This window comes from Ochotona curzoniae, unplaced genomic scaffold, assembly GCF_017591425.1.
Source record: "Ochotona curzoniae isolate NIBS_2020 unplaced genomic scaffold, NIBS_Ocur_1.0 contig_908, whole genome shotgun sequence".
Taxonomy (NCBI): domain Eukaryota; kingdom Metazoa; phylum Chordata; class Mammalia; order Lagomorpha; family Ochotonidae; genus Ochotona; species Ochotona curzoniae.
Genome location: NW_024466607.1, coordinates 12080621 through 12098339, shown reverse-complemented (window position 1 = coordinate 12098339; position 17719 = coordinate 12080621). Strand labels below are relative to the sequence as shown.

Genomic DNA, 17719 nt, shown 5'->3' with positions numbered 1-17719 from the left:
TTTGAAAGCATTTAAAATCTAAGCTTTTGAATTCATATAGGCGTAATTTACTCAAGTTTTCTTGTGCAGTCTTCTCTTGCGAGAAAACCATGTTTGCTTTTCCTAGGAACTGGTTGGCTCCTGGGATGCGGGGAGGAGGTTTCAAAGGTGGCCCCTGCTCCTAATCTCATTGGGGGGTCTTTCTGCAACGACAACTCCTCCCCCCACCCCACGACAACACATAAACACTCCCTGAGTGTGTGTGTGTGTACGCTGCAGAAGCTGTGTCAAAACTTGGGAAGTGCAGCTGCAGTGAGAGAAAGAAATGTGTAGCCTTAATGAAAGCCGCATTTTACGAGTTTTGCTACAGTTTTAGTGGTGGTGCCTTTGTAAATGCTTCATGATGCACATTAGGCTTCCTTTTTTTGAAATGTAGATTTATTTTTTTTTCTTTGAAAGGCAAAAGAGAGAGAGAATATCAATTGTTCATTCTCTGGCTCACTCCCCAAAATTGCTGCCGTGGTCAGACTGAGCTCATCTGAACCCAGGAGCTAGGAGCTTCTTCCAGGTCTCCCATGTGGGTTCAGGGGCCCAGGGACTTGAGTCCGCCTCTGCTGCTTTCCCAGGCTGTAAGCAGGGAATTGGATCAGACCAAGATTAGAACTGGTACCCATATGGCATACTGCTGCTGCAGGTGGAAGATCAGCCTGTTGAACCATCACACCAGCCCCCATATGATGCTTTTTTTTTTAGCCCACAGATAATTTCAGAATGTGGGGCTTATTATAATATCAACGTATGACAGCATCTGAGTTTCTTTTTGTTTGTTAGACTTTTTTTTTTTTTTTTTTTTGCTTGGCCTTTACAGGCTTACTCCGTTCTTGTGTATGTCGGCTGCCTGTTTGAAAGGAGTGTGACTTCCCTGGGGTTGCGGGGAGAGGGGTTTTGTGCAGCTCTCTGTTGGGGTCAGCTAATAAACAGTGCTATTCATCCTTCTTTCTCGTGACACTTGCGCGTGTAAGTGTGTGCACTTAACCATTCAGCTCTGAGAACACTCGAAGTCCCTTACTTTCCGTTTCCTAACGCTGTCTGATGCCCGGCACAGGCACAGTAAGCCTGGACGCTGGGGCCCCTCTGGGCCGGCCCTCGGGGAGGAACGGTAACTCTGCCCTTGCCTTCTAGGGTGCTTGAAGATGAGATTACACAGCTTCGAGATGAGCTCAGGGAAACAGTCGATGAGAACGGGCGACTGTATAAGCTGCTGAAGGAAAGGGACTTTGAAATCAAACACCTGAAAAAGAAGATAGAAGAGGACAGGTTTGCCTTCACAGGTAGCTGCACGGTGGTTTGCGACTGTCCAGGCTGTGATGTCTGGGTGGGCTGGCCCAGCTGCCACGAGGCCTGCTGGGAAGGGTATACAGCGGGTTCCAGAGGACAGAGCCCACCAAGGGTCAGTCAGTTGGGGGTCAGACTTGTACTCTTGGGGTCCGGGAAGCCAAGGCAGGGGTAGAGGAAGGGAGCAGGCTCAGGGATGCCAGGGTGCCAGGAAATGGGAGCCAGCATCCTTAGCAAGGATGGCGACCCACCTGGGACTCATGACAAGCTTCTCTGGCCTGCTCACAGCATGTCCTGTGGGCGGACAGAGTCCATTTCTCCCTGGTACTCTGGCTCAGGCAAGATGTTGGGGCATTTAAAATAAACTCCCCTTATAGGGCAGACATTCACTGGACAGCACCTGCTGTCGCTGCTCCAGAAAGAAGGTGAGACAGGGAATGCGGCTGTTCGAGAAGAATTTCCTGGGACACAGCTGCGTGTGACTAGGCTGGGCCCTTGTCCTACAGCTCTGGGCTGGACCTTGGCTTTGCAGGTTGAGACCTTGGCCCCATGAATCCGGTGAGAATCTTGGTTTGGTGGGTCTGGGAAGGACCTCAACCCTGTGGGAGTGAGTTAGACTGCGCTCCGCTCTGTGTGACCCCATTGAGCAGTTCCCACATGCCTGGGAAACCAGAAAGTAGATGTCCCCAGTCAACAGAGAGGAGCAGGACTGCGCCAGCACCTGCCAGAGTGTCCCTCCCTGCCTCTGGAAGTGGGTACCAGCCCCAGGACCAACTCTCCTGTCAGTCAGTGCTGGATTAAAAGTCAAGGATTACATACTCACTGTACCTCATTCCTTTTTTTTTTTTTTGCATTTTTGCATTTTTTCTGTCGTTAAAACAAAAATAAAAACAGTGAAGACAAGGCTTGGTGCTGGAGGAACAGACACTCGCAAGCTGGTGTTGCCTTCAGCAAGTGGCCCGAGGGGCGAGCCCCTGAACTGTGAGGCTGCAGAGAAGCCACTGGGCTCTAGGGGGCGCAGGAGATCCACCTGTGCCCCACACTCTTGAGCGGCAGCATCTGAGGCTACCGGGTTCCCTGCCCTCTGCTGTTTGCACGAGCTAGTCCCTTGCACATGGTGCCTCATCTGGTTGCCAGCCCTGTCTTTCCCTGAAGACCACTGGCGTCCAGTCCTCACACCACAGTCACCGTTTTTGATTCGCAACCTCACTTTTTTCGGAGAGAGAAGTCTGAGTGGCCTGTCCTGTGTTTTAATTTAAAAGAGGCTATGGAGATGGGTGTTTGGCCTAGTGGTGAAGCTTGAGGCTAGGAGGCTCGCACCCTGCATTGTGGTTCCACTCTTGGCCCCGGCTCCTGCTCCCAGCTCCCTGTTGATGCAGACCCTGGGAGGCAGCTGTGTTGATGGAGTCATTGAGTTCCTGCAGCCCATGTGGGAGCCCTGGGTTGTGTTTTCCTACTTGCTGCTTGAACCCAGCCCGGCCCTGTCTGTTGCAGACATTTGAGGAATAAACCCACTGTATGGTGACTGCCTCTCCACCCCTTCAATAAACTGCAAAACAGGTCCCAGGGGAACCATTCCTGACAGCTGGTGGGTTACGTTCCACGTGGCTGAATTTTTAGTGATGCCTTTGGGCGGTTGGTTTTCATGTTCCTGTGTCTCTACATGTTTGTTAGTGACTGCTTTAATAGTTACAGATCACATAGGTGTCCTCAGTCCACTCAGGATGACTACTGGTAGCCACTGAAGTGGAAGGTAGACTCCATCCACAATCCCAATATTGTAGCATATATAGGTGTTATACCTAAGTCAGTTCAAAGACTTGATTTTAACCATTTTACGTATTTTGAAGAAGCTAAGGAGTCAACAAAAATATTGCTTTTTCACCCAGGTATCTTGTACGTCTCTGCTTGTTTTCACTGGGGTTGCAACTGCAAGAGTGGGGCTGGCCCAGAGACAGAGCAGCGAGAGAACAGAAAACAGAGCTAAACACAGAGTTTTTCCCCCTCTTCTTTCTGCACTCCCACTCCCTCTGTGTGCTTTTTTGGACTGGAGGTTTCTCTTGGACCTCTTTGTGTTGCCTAGTTCTGGGTTTTGTGTTAATCAGGGCTCGTGGAATGAAAACATAACCCAGGCAGCTCCCCAATGCACCGACTGTACTTCCGGCTGGGCTTTCCACCCCTGGCATACTTGCTGTTGTTCACTTTCAGAATCCCCAGCTGGTTGTCTTGCTCTCTGATCAGGGCTTTTGACTGTACCCAGTGATGGTATATATTTTTTTTTATTGGGAAGTCAGATTTACAGAGAGGAGGAGAGACAGAGAGGAAGATCTTCTGTCCATTGATTCACTCCCCAAGTGACCACAACGGAGGGAGCTGAGCCTGTCTGAAACCAGGAGCTTCTTCAGGGTCTCCCTCAAGATTGCAGGGTCCCAAAGCTTTAGGCTGTCCTTGACTGCTTTCCCAGGCAACAAGCAGGGAGCTGGATGGGAAGCAGGGCTGCCAGGATTAGAACTAGCGCCCATATGGAATCCCAGATGTGTAAGGCGAGGATTCTAGCCACTAGGCTAGTGCACCAGGCCCTCAAATGGCATTTCTTAAAATGCCAGATTGTTGGATGATCTTTCCTACTGACTCGTTAATCTCTATCCCAACCCCCACCTTACTGAAAGAGCCAGGGAGGTAAGTGTGTCATCTTGGTGCCAGATGATGCTCCTCTCTTACTTGAGCCTCCACGGCTTCAGCTCTGAGCCCTTTTACCATTATGCATCCTTGTCCTCTTGGGCTGTTCAAGAGCAGTTCCGCCCCCCCCCCGCCCCCCAGCCCCGTCCCCAGTTGACCCACTTGTCTTCCTGCCCAGGCCAGCAGCAGCAAGCCCAGGCAGAGGTGGCTTGAAAATCATCCCATACCTCCATTTGCTTTTTACCAGCCATCGCCACCCCTACCTCCCACCCACCCACATCATGGTCTAAAGCATGGCATGGCCGAGTTAGAAAACAGGAACGAAAAAATATCTCCACCATTACCCTCTGCTGCAAAATCAGCAGCACCCTGCAGATCCTCCCACAGGTCGGGGACTGCACTCCACAGGGACAGGGGCTTCCACGGTGGCTCAGCCACTCATTGGCCCTGCTGGCCTGGCGCCCCCAGCATAGCACCCATCAACTGTGCAGCCCCACACCCTGTACCTTCCCCCAACTCCATCTAAAATAGCATCACCCCCCCCCTTCCTCTTGCCCAGCCTCGCTTCATGTCAGCACTTATTCTTCTCAGATGTTATCCTACCTAACTTACTTGTTTGATCTGTCTTCCTTACTAGAGTGTAAACTCCAGTACACACTTTGCTGGTTTTTTGAGAAACAGGGAGACGCACACATACAGGGGGAGACAGGACTCCTACATGGTTCACTCCCTAAACGCCTGCAATGGCTGGAATTGGGCCAGGCCAGAGCCAGGAGGCGGGAACTCAATCCAGGTCTCCCAGAAGGGCGGCAGGAACCCGGTTGCTGGAGCTGTCACTTCTGCCTCCCAAGCAATTAACTTCCAGCCAAACACCCACCCCTTCCATGAGTCTTTTTTTTTTTAAATTTACTGCTGAATCCCTACCCCCAAAAGGATGCAGCACTTGCTAAACACTCAAGTAAATATCTGCCAAATGAATATATGCATTATATAGGCCAGGTGTGACCCCAAAATTCGACCTAAGAAAGAACCCTGGCAGCACTCAGCAGTAAGCACTGATTCAGTCCAAACATGTGGGAGTTCATTGGGAACAAGCAGATCCAGGCCGGACGTGGCTAGGGTGGTTCCACTTTGTTCATCATGGCTCCCTTCCTCTGCCCGGGATCAGCCAGCTGGCCTAGTTGAGCTCTTGTGGAGATGGCGCAAATGAGCTGAACTACGACACGTGCTTGTCAAGCCTCTGCCTGCCCCTTATCTGTTAGCATTCCATTGGCCACATCAAGTGACAGGGCTGAGCCCAGAGTCAGGCAGGCATGACGGGAGCTGAGGGCCCTGCAGCCCTGGGCTCGCCAGAGGGCTTGGCAGAACTGCAGGGCTGAGGGAAGGCTGTGCTACCCTGTGGCTGGAGAAGCGTCAGAAGGATCGGGGCGGAGAGTTGTCCTCCATGGAGTTGCAGCTGTGCTTCCCGACTTTTTTTTTTTTTATTATTGGAAAAGCAGATTTACAGAGAGAAGGAGACACAGAGAGAAAGATCTCCTGTTTACTGGCTCGCTCCCCAAATGGCCGCAATGGCCAGAGCTGAGCCTATACGAAGCCACAAACCAGGAGCTTCTTCAGGGTCTCCCACATGGGTGCAGTCTCAGAGCTTTGGGCCGTCCTCTACTGCTTTCCCAAGGCACAGGCAGGGAGCTGGGTGGGAAGTGGAGCTGCCAGGACAGGAACTGGTCCTCAAATGGGATCCCAGCCCTTGAATGTGGAAGGAAGATTATCCAATTGAGCCATCACACTGGACCATGGTTTCTGATTTTATGATTTTCCTGGACACACTGAGCCTTTGAGGCTGCACCTCCCCTCACTGAAGATGGTCCCTAGGCCCCTGGGTGGGTGCCTTTTGTGAGTGTTCATGCCAAGCAGCATCTGCTTGCAGCACCCAGTGCCATGGGCAGTGGAGCACGAACCTGATGCATAGCCCATGCTTTTAACCAAGCTCCCCATTGCTCTCATTTTCAGGGACAGCTGGCATGGCTGGAGATGTCATTGCCACGAAAATTGTCGACCTGTCCAAGAAGAACCGGCTGCTGATGGCAGAGTCGGAGGGTGCCAAAACCAGGGTGAAGCAGCTGAGCAATCGCGTCCAGGAGCTGGAGCGGGAAGTGAGGGCCCTGGCCTGTCTTGCTCTGCAGGGGATCCCCAGCATCTGTGCCCTGCCCCACCCCTTCCCCAACCCCATGTGCTAGGGGACTACATCGCTTCCCCATATGTGGCTGGAGGAGGAAGAGGACATTTCTCAATTCACATCCCGTGTGCTGGTGTTTGCCCTCCAGAACCTACCCCAGGCATTAAACTTAGCATTGACTTAAGGCCGTTTTAGTCTAGGATGTGCCATCTCAGGTTCTATGCCAGACCCTGGGGAGACTAGAGGGAACAAATTAGACATGGTTGGTCCCTGCCCTCCTGGGAGAAAAACCAATGCACTTAGAAACATGACAGAAGAATAGGGGTTGATGTGACAGCGGCGGGGGATAGGCAGGTGACAAAGGGAGGGGAGGGGACATGAAAAATGTGGGGGAGAGGCTCCCCCATGCAGAGGGGGCCAGCAGGTGCAAAGGCCCTAAGTAGGCCTAAAAAGAGACCAGTGTGACCAAGAGCAAAACATGGTGGAGTTAAAACAATGGGTCAGACAGTAGGCCTGTTGTCCATAGCCAGCGTGGCAAGCGTCCTTGGGCCTCTGACCCTGTGTCCTGGTCTGAAACCCCAAGTCCATATGTAAATAGTTTATTCCGCGCCCCCACCCCACCCCCCACTCCTGGCAATTTGGCTGCAGCATCATTACATATGAAGCTCTTAGTCCTGGGTCTGCTTCTGGGGTGGGGGCAGGAAGGAGCGAGCACACAGTCCAGAGAAGTTGGCAAAGGAGACCCCTTCCATTAACTACCCTAAAGGGAGTCGACAGAGCAAACCACCATGATACAGCCTCAGCTGGGCAGCACAGTTGCTGAGCAGGATTCAGTATTATACCTGAGGTTTGCTTTTTTTGCAGCTGCAGATAGCCCTGGCCAGGCTGCCAGCCAAAGGGGCCTCTGACACAGGAGCCAAGCCGCCGAGGGCCCAGATAGGAGACAACGCCTTGGTATGAATTCCCATCTGCTCGGGAGCCTGGGAGGCAGCTGAGGGCCTGAGAGTGTGGTCACCTGCGCCCAAGCTCTCCTGCCCTACTCCCACCCCCATTGCTGAGCCCGGTGCCTGTTGTCTGCACTGCAGCATCCTCAGAGCAGCCTGCCTTCCCAAGGCAGCACCGAGTTCATGGCCCGAGGGCCCTCGCTGAAGCCAGGCTGGGTCTAACTCAGTCCCCAGAAAGGGAGGGAAGGGAAGCCCAAGGACCCTGGAACCCTAGAGTTTCAAAGCCCAGGAGGGACATCTCCCCCTGTCTGGCCTCCTGCCCTCTGCCTAGCCACCTTCTTTATAGCACCCTCGCTAGGGAGACACTTGGCTCCTGCCCCAGGAGCAGGCAGCTCTCCACTGCCTGAGAGCCCGTACTGGGAGGAGCTCAGAGCCACAGAGCAACAGTGACTCGGGAATAAGGACTGTTGTCCAGATCCAGTAAGCAGTCTCTGATGGCACTTCATGAAATGAAAGGTGATAGGACGCAGTGGGTTGCCAGGGGCACACCGTTTGAGCCAGACAATGGGCAGCCCAGGAAGCCACACTGGGGGATTTCTTAGGACGTTGGAACAGCTGGTGTTGGAGGGAAGCAAACCCCAGATGGTGCTGGGCCCCCTCCGCCCCTGTTGCCTGCATGTCTGGATCAGGCCTCTCCCATGGAAATATCAGTCCTCCATGTATGGGGGGACAGTCCTGGGACTCTGGAGGCCAGTCACTCCTGGGCAGAAAAGTGCTGGACGGGGAGCTTCTTCCAGGCCTTTCTGCCCCAAAGATCTCAGCTGCCTCTGGTTTATCCCAGCCACCAAGAGCAGCTACACATCCTCGATTAGAACTGCCCCAGTGGGGTAACTGCTTCCTTGGACACTCGCTGGCCTGATGGCATGTTCTGAGCCCTCAGTCACAGGGAATCAAAATCAGAGTGCTGTGCCCGGGGAGTCCATGAGGAGAGACAAGGAGCCATCGCAGAGGCATACAGATGAGGCCTTCGGAGAGAGTCCGGGAGCCCTGGCCGTGCTCAGGGAGCCTGCCCTCCGTGGACGCTGGAGGAGGGAATCCTGGGGAAGCATCGGAACAGGTCAAGGTCAAGGTCCAGACCCGGGAAGCACTAGCATGTGCACATCCAGCTTGTTTGGGTGTTAACCCGGATCCCACTTGACTACAGGCCGGAGCCCGAGGAAGAGGGAAGAAAGGGCTCTACACTAGAAAAGGCTGGGGCAAGGTCACCCACAGAGGGCCACTGGCACAGGAGTTCTTTTTGACCACAGGAGGTTCCTGCCAAGAGAGTATGGGGGTGGGAGAGCGAGTGCTGCAAGTCTCATCAGCACCCCTGTGTGCCCCCTGGCAGCCTCCGATCAGAGCAAGAACAAAAGCAGTGTCCTCCCTCAGTGGACAGGGCCGCCTGAGCCTGACTGTGTGGGCCTCTCTGCTCCCCTGGACAGTCTGTCATTTATTCCCTCAAAGGAAACAGCTCATGTTGGAGGGGTGGGGAGGGGGCAGCCTGCTTGCCCCAGGTGCCCAGCACAGCCCATGGAGTTGTACTGTAGGCAGAGTTTTGAAATGGCTGGACGGGAGGGTGAGCCCAGCTGCCTAGGCCAGGAGGACAGGGACCTAGCTCAGCCCGCTCCAGAGCACCATCTGGCCCTCAGCCCCACTGCCAGCTGGGCACAAGCTGGGCTCAGTCCCCTGGTGAACCTGCTCAGACAGCAGCCTTCATGTGATTGGTCTCCCGACTCTCACGGGCCCAGGATACTGGCAGACATGTCCCCATTTTACAGATGATAAGGAGAGGGATAGTTGGCTGGGTTCTCGATCCAGCTCCACCTCCATGCTCTGGGCAGGATGGAAGATGTTTCCTGAAGCTCCCCACCTCGGTTTCCACTTCCCAACCCAGGGCAGGTCCAGGAGAGAAGACAGAAAGCACCTTTCCCAACCAGGGTGCCCAACCCCCCAGGACTCACCTCCCACCAGCCTCCGTTGTACATCTGTCCGGTGCTTAGTTCAGCAGCCAGTACGTGGCTGGGCAAGTGGGGGGCTGTTGTTAGCATCACAGCTTAGGCAGAAAGTGACCTCCTTCTCCACTGTCCTTTCCGAGCAGCTGGAGACCCCCGAGGTGAAGGCCCTGCAGGACAGGCTGGCGGCCACGAACCTGAAGATGAGTGACCTGCGTAACCAGATCCAGTCGGTGAAGCAGGAGCTCCGCCTGGCTCAGAAGGTCCTCCAGAACCAGGGCTTGGGACTCCTTGTGGAGCTGGGGTCGTCCCGGCGGGTTCTGTTCAGGAGCAGGCAATGTGCTCAGCCCCTGAGCGACCCAGATCGCCTGACCTTTGCCTGGGGCTGGGAGGAGGCTCCATGGATGGGGCAGGGGAGAGAGGGGGGTCACTGGCTGCCCCAAGGGGCCATGCCCACAGGCCTTTGTGGTGCCAGCACAGCTCTGGACTGAGGAACACGTTGCCGTCCACCAATACAGAGTCCTCGAAGCTTTCCCATGCTCCCAAGGAGCCAGAGGCCCCAACCCAGTAGGACATCTTTGACCGGAAGTCTGCCAAAACCTGCCTTCCGCCTCTGCTCTCTGTTCTGTTAGAAAATGAAGAGGTGGTTTGTGTATTCAAGGTCCCCTTTCAAAAGGAACACTTTCAGACTTGGGACATAGGTCCCCTGGCTGGTTTGTGACTTATTTGTATTTACATAGCAAATTCTCTGGCATTTGTCCCCCCCTGCGGGAACCACTGAACCCAGCCAAGATTTCCAAAACAGTGTTCTATTGTGGAAACAGAGAGCAGGGGTACTCGGGCTCCGGGCCAGCCTCAGAGGGGCTGAGCTCACAAGCTGGAGGCTTTTGCTTCTGCTGCCCTCTCTCTCCACCCCACCTCCAGTCCCCTAGAAGTCTTGAGGAGGGGCAACTGAGCCCTTCCTGAAACTCAGCACCTTGGACCCCAATGCCAGCCCTGCTCCCCGCTGTGCCCACTTGTCAGGAGGGCCGGACAGAGTGGCTGTAAGCATCATGCGCCATCTGAGTTCCAGGTGACAGGTGTCTGGGTTCAGGAAGCAGGTGTCGATCAGCCTTGAGGTCTGCTCATCCCAGACCGTGTCGGGATCAATGAGCCTTACTCTGGGTGTTGCTGGCAGCACTGCGGCCGCCTCTGTGCGTGCCGGGGTGATGGGTCTGCCAGGTCGGCCACAGCCACACTGACGGCCCTGTCTCCTGTCAGGTCTTGGCCAGCGAGGTTGGGGAAGAAGTGAATGTGCAGCAGCTCCTGTCCTCGCCAGGCACCTGGAGGGGTCGGGCCCAACAGATTCTCGTGTTGCAGAGCAAGGTGAGTGAGTCACCAGACACTGGACCCTGGACAAAGGGTGCGGTGAGCCCCCAGAAAGACCTGCCCTGACTCACCTGGGAGATGGAAGCCCCCAGAACCCTCTGCAGGCCTCTGAGTCCTACAGGACCCTCTCCTGTCCTAGGGCTGTTGTTTCCCATTCTACCCCCGCCAGCCTGGTTTTCATTTGCTGTGTAACAAACAAGCACTTACATAACACTTACCACATGCCAGGCACTGGCCCTCAACCAGTGCCAACGCCTTTGGTTGGAATTATTTCACTCTAGGCAGATTCCTCCCCTCTCCCGCCCAGCCCCATGCCCCCCACACACTTAGCTCATGTAAATTTGCGTGACTGCTGTCATCGGAGGCTTTTCCCCAGTTCTTTCCAGATGCTTGCAGCCTTTTGAAAGTTTTTGTGATCCAATGAAAATATAGCCTTGCCTCCCCCTTTATTTTCTAAATATTTGGGAGGAGACCAAAAGAGGCCAAGAGCAGGGACTCCAGTGAGCCAGACTTGGGGGCAATCTGGAAGCCAAGCACTCTTCCATTCCCCTGCTGGGGGGGGCATCTCCAGCCAGCTGCTTCCCTCCCCCATCCCACCCCATGTGCCTCCTCTGTGTGAGATGGGAACAGCAATTGAACCTGACCCCACAGGATGGCCGGGAGGACCCTGGGGTGCCTGGCGTGGACGCAGCCCGGGACGAGGGTCAGCTGTGAGTTTTCCCATTTCCACATGCCAAGTAACGCAGGGGCAGCTGTGTGGGCAGCACTCTGATGAGCGCATGGCCTGCTGCTTGCGTGCCTGCCCGCCCTGGGCCTCTGGGGTTACATTCCTGGTTACTTCTACCTTCAGAGTCTCCTGTGGGATCCTTGGAGGCAGCCCCAAACAAAAACTGATTGATGATCAGGATGTAGCCTTCCTTGGGGTACACCGCTCGAGCTGAGCCTCAGCCTCTGGCCTACCAGCTCTGCCACCAGGCAAATCATTTTTGTCTGTCTGCCCCTCCCCTGTCACCCCATATCCTCTCCTGTGACACGGAGATAGTAAGACCCCCTCCATTGGGTTGTCTTGGGGTGCGGTGAAGTGACACTTGGAAACCTCCCAGCACAGCGTATGGCCGTTAGAAGCCCTCCACACATTGGTTATTCTTGTTGGGTAGCGGTTCACTAAAGGAGCCTTGCATTGGTTAGCACGTAGGTGGCATTGCCACACAGTGCCACATGAGGGCGCTGACACGTGGCCCGTGAGCCTGCTCAGATTTGCCCGGTCTTCCTACATTTCCTGGTACCCTTGAGGAAAACCAGCTCCTAGGAGTCAGCTCACTGTCACCAAGGCAAAGTCCTCTCAGCCATTGGCCAGGAGACTGTGTGTGCTTGTGCGTGAGGCTCCACGTTGAGGGCCTCACCCGGAACACCTTGGAGTTGCTCAAGTTGCCTATTCTTAAAAAAAAAAAAATCACCTTATGGCATTCATTTAAAATGCAGGTCCCCAGGCCCTTTGCCCTGGAGCGCTATGATTGATTGTCCCAGAGTGGGCACCAGAACTTGTCATTTCTTGGCTCAGAGGCGGGAAGATGGAGGAGGGTTTCCCAAGCTCCAGCACATTTGGGATACTGACTCTTCCCAACATCATGAGGAGGGTAGCAGTCCTGTTATACAGGCAAGGGAACTACAGAACAGAGATGTGAACCACACAGGCACACAGGCGGTGGGGCTGCGAGCCAGTTGCCCTGCCCACCCTCTGCAGGAGCTCCGGTGAAGGGCGCTATGGCTCCTAAGGAGTCCCCGCCTCTCCTCGGGACTTAGATGATGCAGCCTAGTCCCCCGCTGGGCTCCCATGGCCTCACATGGCCCCTCAGAGCTGGGGTGGTCTCTTCTAAGCGTTGTCCCCCATTTCATTCAAGAAGCCAACTCCAGTGGTCCCAGCTCAGTGCCCATCTGGCACGGTGGTGTGGAACTCAGTCAAGTGGGTCTCCCGCGGTGTGGAGTGGGCACCTCAACGTGTCCACGACCCTGGGGCCATTGTGAACACTGTGGCTCCACCACCTCCAGGTCCGAGAGCTGGAGAAGCAGTTGGGCCAGACACGGAGCCAGTCTGCGGAGACCACAAGTGAGGAGCCACCTGCCCACCCAGACCCGAGGAAGCTGTCAGCACAGGAGAAGAACCTGCTGAGGATCCGCAACCTGGAGAGGGAGAAACAGGAGAGCTGGGAGGTAACACACCGGGGAGGGGCTCCAGGGCCCGTGGGCAGGGAGTGCACCTGCCAGCCTCAGAGGATGTCTGAGGCTCCTGGGGAAGAGGCAGGGGCACCTCTGTGCAGGCCACTCACACCACGTGTTTCCAGCTTGGGCTGCCCGCCTGGGGCCTGCCCTGAGCCCACTGCGTGAACTGTGGGTGGATCCTGCTGTCTGTTGCAGACAGCCCGGATCTGAAGCTCCTGGAACAAGGAGGCAAGGGCAGGGTGACGGCCACAGAGGGGTGTCAGGGCTAGAAGGGGCTTAGAGGAGAAAGCTCCAGGGTGGTAAAAAGGGTGAGTGGGCTACGTTCAGCCAGAGCTACCCTTCCCCAGCTGAACTGAGAGCATGGCCAAGTCTGTCAGTCCCAAGCTCAAGGCACAGGCAGCCAAACTTCAAACATGGGTGGATCCAGTCATTTGGAAGTCTTGATCTCAGCACCGCTGTCTCCTGATTGGCTCCCCCTTTCTCCACTGGAGATCTCCCTTTTAGTCCTAACTTCCATCCTCCAATCCAGCACCACCCCCTACCTCCAACAAAGAGCTTCCTGTTTCCCCATGGAAACCACCAAGTCCCAGAACGGAGTGTCACTGGCCTCGCATGCTCATCCTAAGCCAGTCACTGTGGCCAGGTGCTTTACTGGCTAAGCTTCAGATGTCCCCCTCCCCCAATGTCTAGGGGATAAGTCAGCCTCCCCCCCACCCCAGTTTGAATTGAGCATACAAAGGAGGGGCTCCCTCAAAGAAAGGAGGTACCCATGGGCCCACTTCGGGGCCCTGGCATTAGGCTTCCCAAGAGCGAGGCCATGACTGCTCACCAGTGGGCGTCTGTTGTGAACATCGCCCTGGAAGAGCTCTGGATATGCTAGACCAGCAGGTGTAAGGAGATGAACGGAGAGGTGAACAAGTCAGGTCCTGCAGGACCAAGGCTGATTTTGTCACCCACTTCCTGTCAGCCCGCACACAGTGTCTCCTCTGCCAGGATAACAGCTCTAAGGCGGCAACAGGACTCTGTTTTGTTCTGAGCTGCACCCCAACCAGGACCAAGCACTGGAAACATGAGAGCAGGGCAGTAAATGAGCGAGACTCCAAAGGCATCCCTGTTTGTGGCTGGCCAGGCGTTGTGCTGAATGGTGGCTGTCAAAGTGGCAGGTGGAGGCTCCCTGATCCTTCCAGCTTCCCGTGGTGTGAGAGGATTTGGTTTGAAACCACCTCTCCAGCTCCCCGCCTGACCCCCCCACCGCCACCACCAGCATATAGAGCTTGTCATTAAAGACAGCTTTCTGCCTGTTCCCTAGACGGGGTAAGGGGTGGGGCCAGCATGCCTTTTGGAGGACACAGCCATGCTGAGGGGCCAAGGGAAGGGTGGGTGTGCTGTCACATGCTGGGCCCTAGCCTGGGGCTGCAAACCTCTGGCGTCCCAGACAGCCCTGGGCACCAGCTTGACCGACTTGGTCTGGGCCCTTCAACAAGCAACCCCCAGCATCAACATTCACCCCCTGGGCCTCTCCCATAAGTGGGAGCGAGGCCAGATATCGCCAAGGTCCCTTTGCTGCCACACCCTAACTTTCTGACCCCATAGAAACTTGCCAGTGAACGGAACACACTCCAGGCAGAGCTGGAAGAGCTGAGAAGGAAGTTCGAGGGCGTGCGATCTCGGAACAAGGTGCTGTCGAGCGAGGTGAAGACCCTGCGCACCCAGCTGGGGACGCTAGTGGAGAAGGGCAAGCATGATGACGAGCTCATCGATGCCCTCTTGGTACGAGCCCGACCAGGGGCAGGGTGGGATCTGGGGCAACCCTGGACCCATGCATCCCAAAACCTATACCCAGCTCAGCCAGAGTGCACCCGGGGCACAGGACAGCTCACAGGTAGGGCTGTGATGGTGGCAGGGCTAGATGCAAACCCCAGAGCTGTGAGCCCCAAAGGAGAAGCACATACACAAAGGGAAGATGTGTTGCTTATTGGTGAGGAAGAGAAGGTATAACCAGGGGCCAGGTCAAGTCCTTGTCTGTCACTGATGCTGAGCCTACATCCCCTCCCTGTTCTGGGCTCTTTATCGTGGGGAGGTCCCAAGACTACTCTCTTAGCAAGCCCATTTCACAGATGGAGGCACTAAGACTCTTAACTGGTTCTAGAATTCATCCAGACCCACACAGCTATGTGCCAAAGCAGGCTTAGCTGGCTGTCAGCCCTTTGCTGATCAGCAAGCACCCCTGGCATTTGGTGTCTGGATTCTAAGCTGTGCCTCTGACACCAGGGGTGGTTCCTGGACCAACTGGGCCAGGCCTGGATACCCACCTTATCTGTAATGATTTCAGAAAGCAGGATGAGCAGGAGAGTGCAAGAGGCCTGCCACCTCAATGTGTGACCCCAGGCCAGCTGCACCTCCTCATTGAGGCCCAGGGCTGGGTGTCTTCTGGAGTCACTGTGGACCATTCTTCTCAGGACCCCCCCCCCCCAGCCCTTCTGCTGGGGCAGGGAGAATGAAGTGGAGCAGCGGAGAGGGGCATGGTCTTCGCCTGTCAGGTGTGGATCCCACTGAGAGCAGGCAGGGAACAGTCAGGTCCCACTGTTAGGCACCTGTGGGCTCAGGGTCAGTGGGTGGGTTGCTTCCAATGAAGGCGGTGTTGCTGCCGAGCGGCCACAGCAGACCCCCACCCACAAGTTCACCTACCTGCCTCCTCGGCCTTCCAGAACCAGCTGAAGCAGCTGCAGGAGATTCTGGGCAGCCTGAGCCTGCAGGAGGAGAAGACACGGGTGTCGCAGCAGCATCGGGACCAGAAGCTGCACAGCGAGGCACAGAGGAGCAGCAGCCTGGTGGCCCAGCTGCGGGCCATGGTGGCAGAGCGGGAGGCCAAGGTCCGCCAGCTGGAGCTGGAGATCGGGCAACTGAGCATGCAGGTGAGAGGCCACCTGCTGCGAGCCCTCAGCCCCTCCCAGGCCTTCCACCTGTCTCAACTCAGGCTGCCACCACATCCTTTCTGGCTGCTCCTCACTGCCCAGAACACAAGCCTCATCGTATCCATGGCTTCCTGTCCCCCTCATTCAACTCACCCAGTCCTCAAGGATCCAAGCTTCTTCCTGCTCCACCTCCTCCCATCCCCACTGTGGTCTCACCCTCATGGTCCAAGAGGGCGTCTAGAGTTCCAGCCATTGCATTCACATTCCAAGCAGTAGGTCAGCAGCTGCAAAGCCACATGTTTTCATCCAGGACATCACATGACACCCCTTCACTCGAGCCACACATGCATCCTTTAGCTCCTCACTGGGCCCTGGCTGCTCCTCACCGCAGGCCTGGGCACGTGCCTGAAGCCCAATCCCACCCTTCCCAGCCTCCACCTCCACCCTGTCCCCGTCTGCTGCCCCTCAGCCCATGGGTCTCACCGAACCATGAACTCCTCCTCCAGGGCCCCCCTTCTGTGCTCCGTGCCCTTCCTGGATCCTCTCATAGCTGTCCATGCACCCCGTGTCCAACTTGGCACACACCAACAGGGGTGTTTCCTGTTTTTTGCTCCTGACACCCCTTGAGAGAGCACAGCCCTGGCCCTGGGGCCGAGCATACAGTAAGTGCTCAGTAAATGCTTTTCTAGCGAGGGGGGTGCCTGTGGGTTCTAGTCCCGGCAGGCACACAGTGTTGGTCTTACACAGGCTCCGGCCCGCAGCGAGGCTGACTGTGCAGCTAAGGGCAGCGTCCAGAGCAGCCCCATCCTTTGCTTGCTGGGAAGGGTGTAGGTGCCCACACCTGCTTTGTGCAGCTGGAGACTGTTGAAGCCCCTACTCCCATCCTCACCCCTGTGGGTGAGCCTAGGCGCATGACAAAGCCCCCTCCTCCCAAAAGCAGACTCTGGGTGGCAGTAGGGGGCACTGCCTCACTGCCTCACAGTACTCACCCTGCATGCTATCCCAGAACCACTGGGGAAGGGCACAGAAATTTCTAGCACTTTCCCCTTACAGCTACACATGCTTTAGGCATACGGGGGAGAACCCACCTTCCCTCTGGGGCTGCCAGCCAGTGGGGGCCAACTCTGACCTCCTGCTGCCCGCCCCCCTGTGCCCCTTCTTTAGCATGGTGTCAAGGAGCAGAAGAGGCTGCAGGTGGTGTGGAGGCCTGGGAGCCCGGGCTGCCAGCCCTCACAGAGGCCCCGGTGCCCTCTCTGGTTCCAGGTGCCAGTGTCAGGGAGTTTTCTGCTGTTTCAACTGACGAAGGCAGATGACCCCAAGTCACTCCTGGCCCTCAGGCACTTGTGTGTGTGTGGGGGGGGGGTTGAAGAGGGGAGATTGCCAGAACATCAGACCCTCCTGGGGACCTGGCCTGCGCCCCTAAACTCCCTGTGGGATCCAAATGTAGAACAGCTTCCTGGCCCGTGGCCTGCTGTCCTCACACCCGCAGCTCCCTCTCTGAAGGGAGGCATTCTTGGATGTCATTGTCATGCAAGGAGTGCCTTCCCAGGGCACAGGCCTCACTTGTCGCTCCTGAAAAGAAACCTCTTTCAGAGCCCCTGAAAACCGGAGATCAAGCGGGGGAGGGGGGGCAGTAGGGGGTCCTTCCTCTCTTTCCCGGACCCCTGAGTCAAAGCCCTGAACGCGAACCCGCGTCCGTTCCCTGCAGTATCTTCGGAATAAAGAAGGGGACAAGGAGTGCTGCGGGCCCAAGGCCAGCCCCGCCCACAGCAAGCTCCTGGAGGAGCCCGGCCTGACCAAGCCCCCGGCCTCAGCAGGCGATCACGTTGGCAGACTTGGATCTTCACGGTAAGAAAAAAGAACGAATGGGCTGGAGAGGTTGGACAGGGAGTGTGAGTTCCTCAGGAGGAAAGTGGTCTCCTGCCCCCTGTGATGGGCAGGCCCCCTGTGCAGTGGTAAGAGAACTGTGTCCTTGTTCTTGCGATGCGTGGGCCTCTCCCATTGATGTTCCCGCTGCATCCACAGGAGTGAGTCAATCCATTTTGATTACTTCAAGAGCACACTGGCTGCGAGTTTCCTGCCTCAGCCCCTCTGAGCTGGCTTCAAACTGCA

General features: G+C 56.0%; 1 protein-coding gene across 1 annotated transcript in view; it reads left to right on the top strand.

Moving 5' to 3' along the window:
- CCDC13 (coiled-coil domain containing 13) overlaps positions 1 to 17719 on the top strand; it is a 35754-nt gene that overhangs the window by 5547 nt on the left and 12488 nt on the right. Inside the window, exons 3-11 of the mRNA XM_040994941.1 lie at positions 1162 to 1310; positions 6004 to 6146; positions 7034 to 7123; positions 9251 to 9367; positions 10365 to 10469; positions 12522 to 12683; positions 14286 to 14462; positions 15401 to 15607; positions 17316 to 17455. Coding sequence (XP_040850875.1) covers positions 1162 to 1310; positions 6004 to 6146; positions 7034 to 7123; positions 9251 to 9367; positions 10365 to 10469; positions 12522 to 12683; positions 14286 to 14462; positions 15401 to 15607; positions 17316 to 17455 — 1290 coding nt within the window. The remainder of the gene's footprint in view (positions 1 to 1161; positions 1311 to 6003; positions 6147 to 7033; positions 7124 to 9250; positions 9368 to 10364; positions 10470 to 12521; positions 12684 to 14285; positions 14463 to 15400; positions 15608 to 17315; positions 17456 to 17719) is intronic.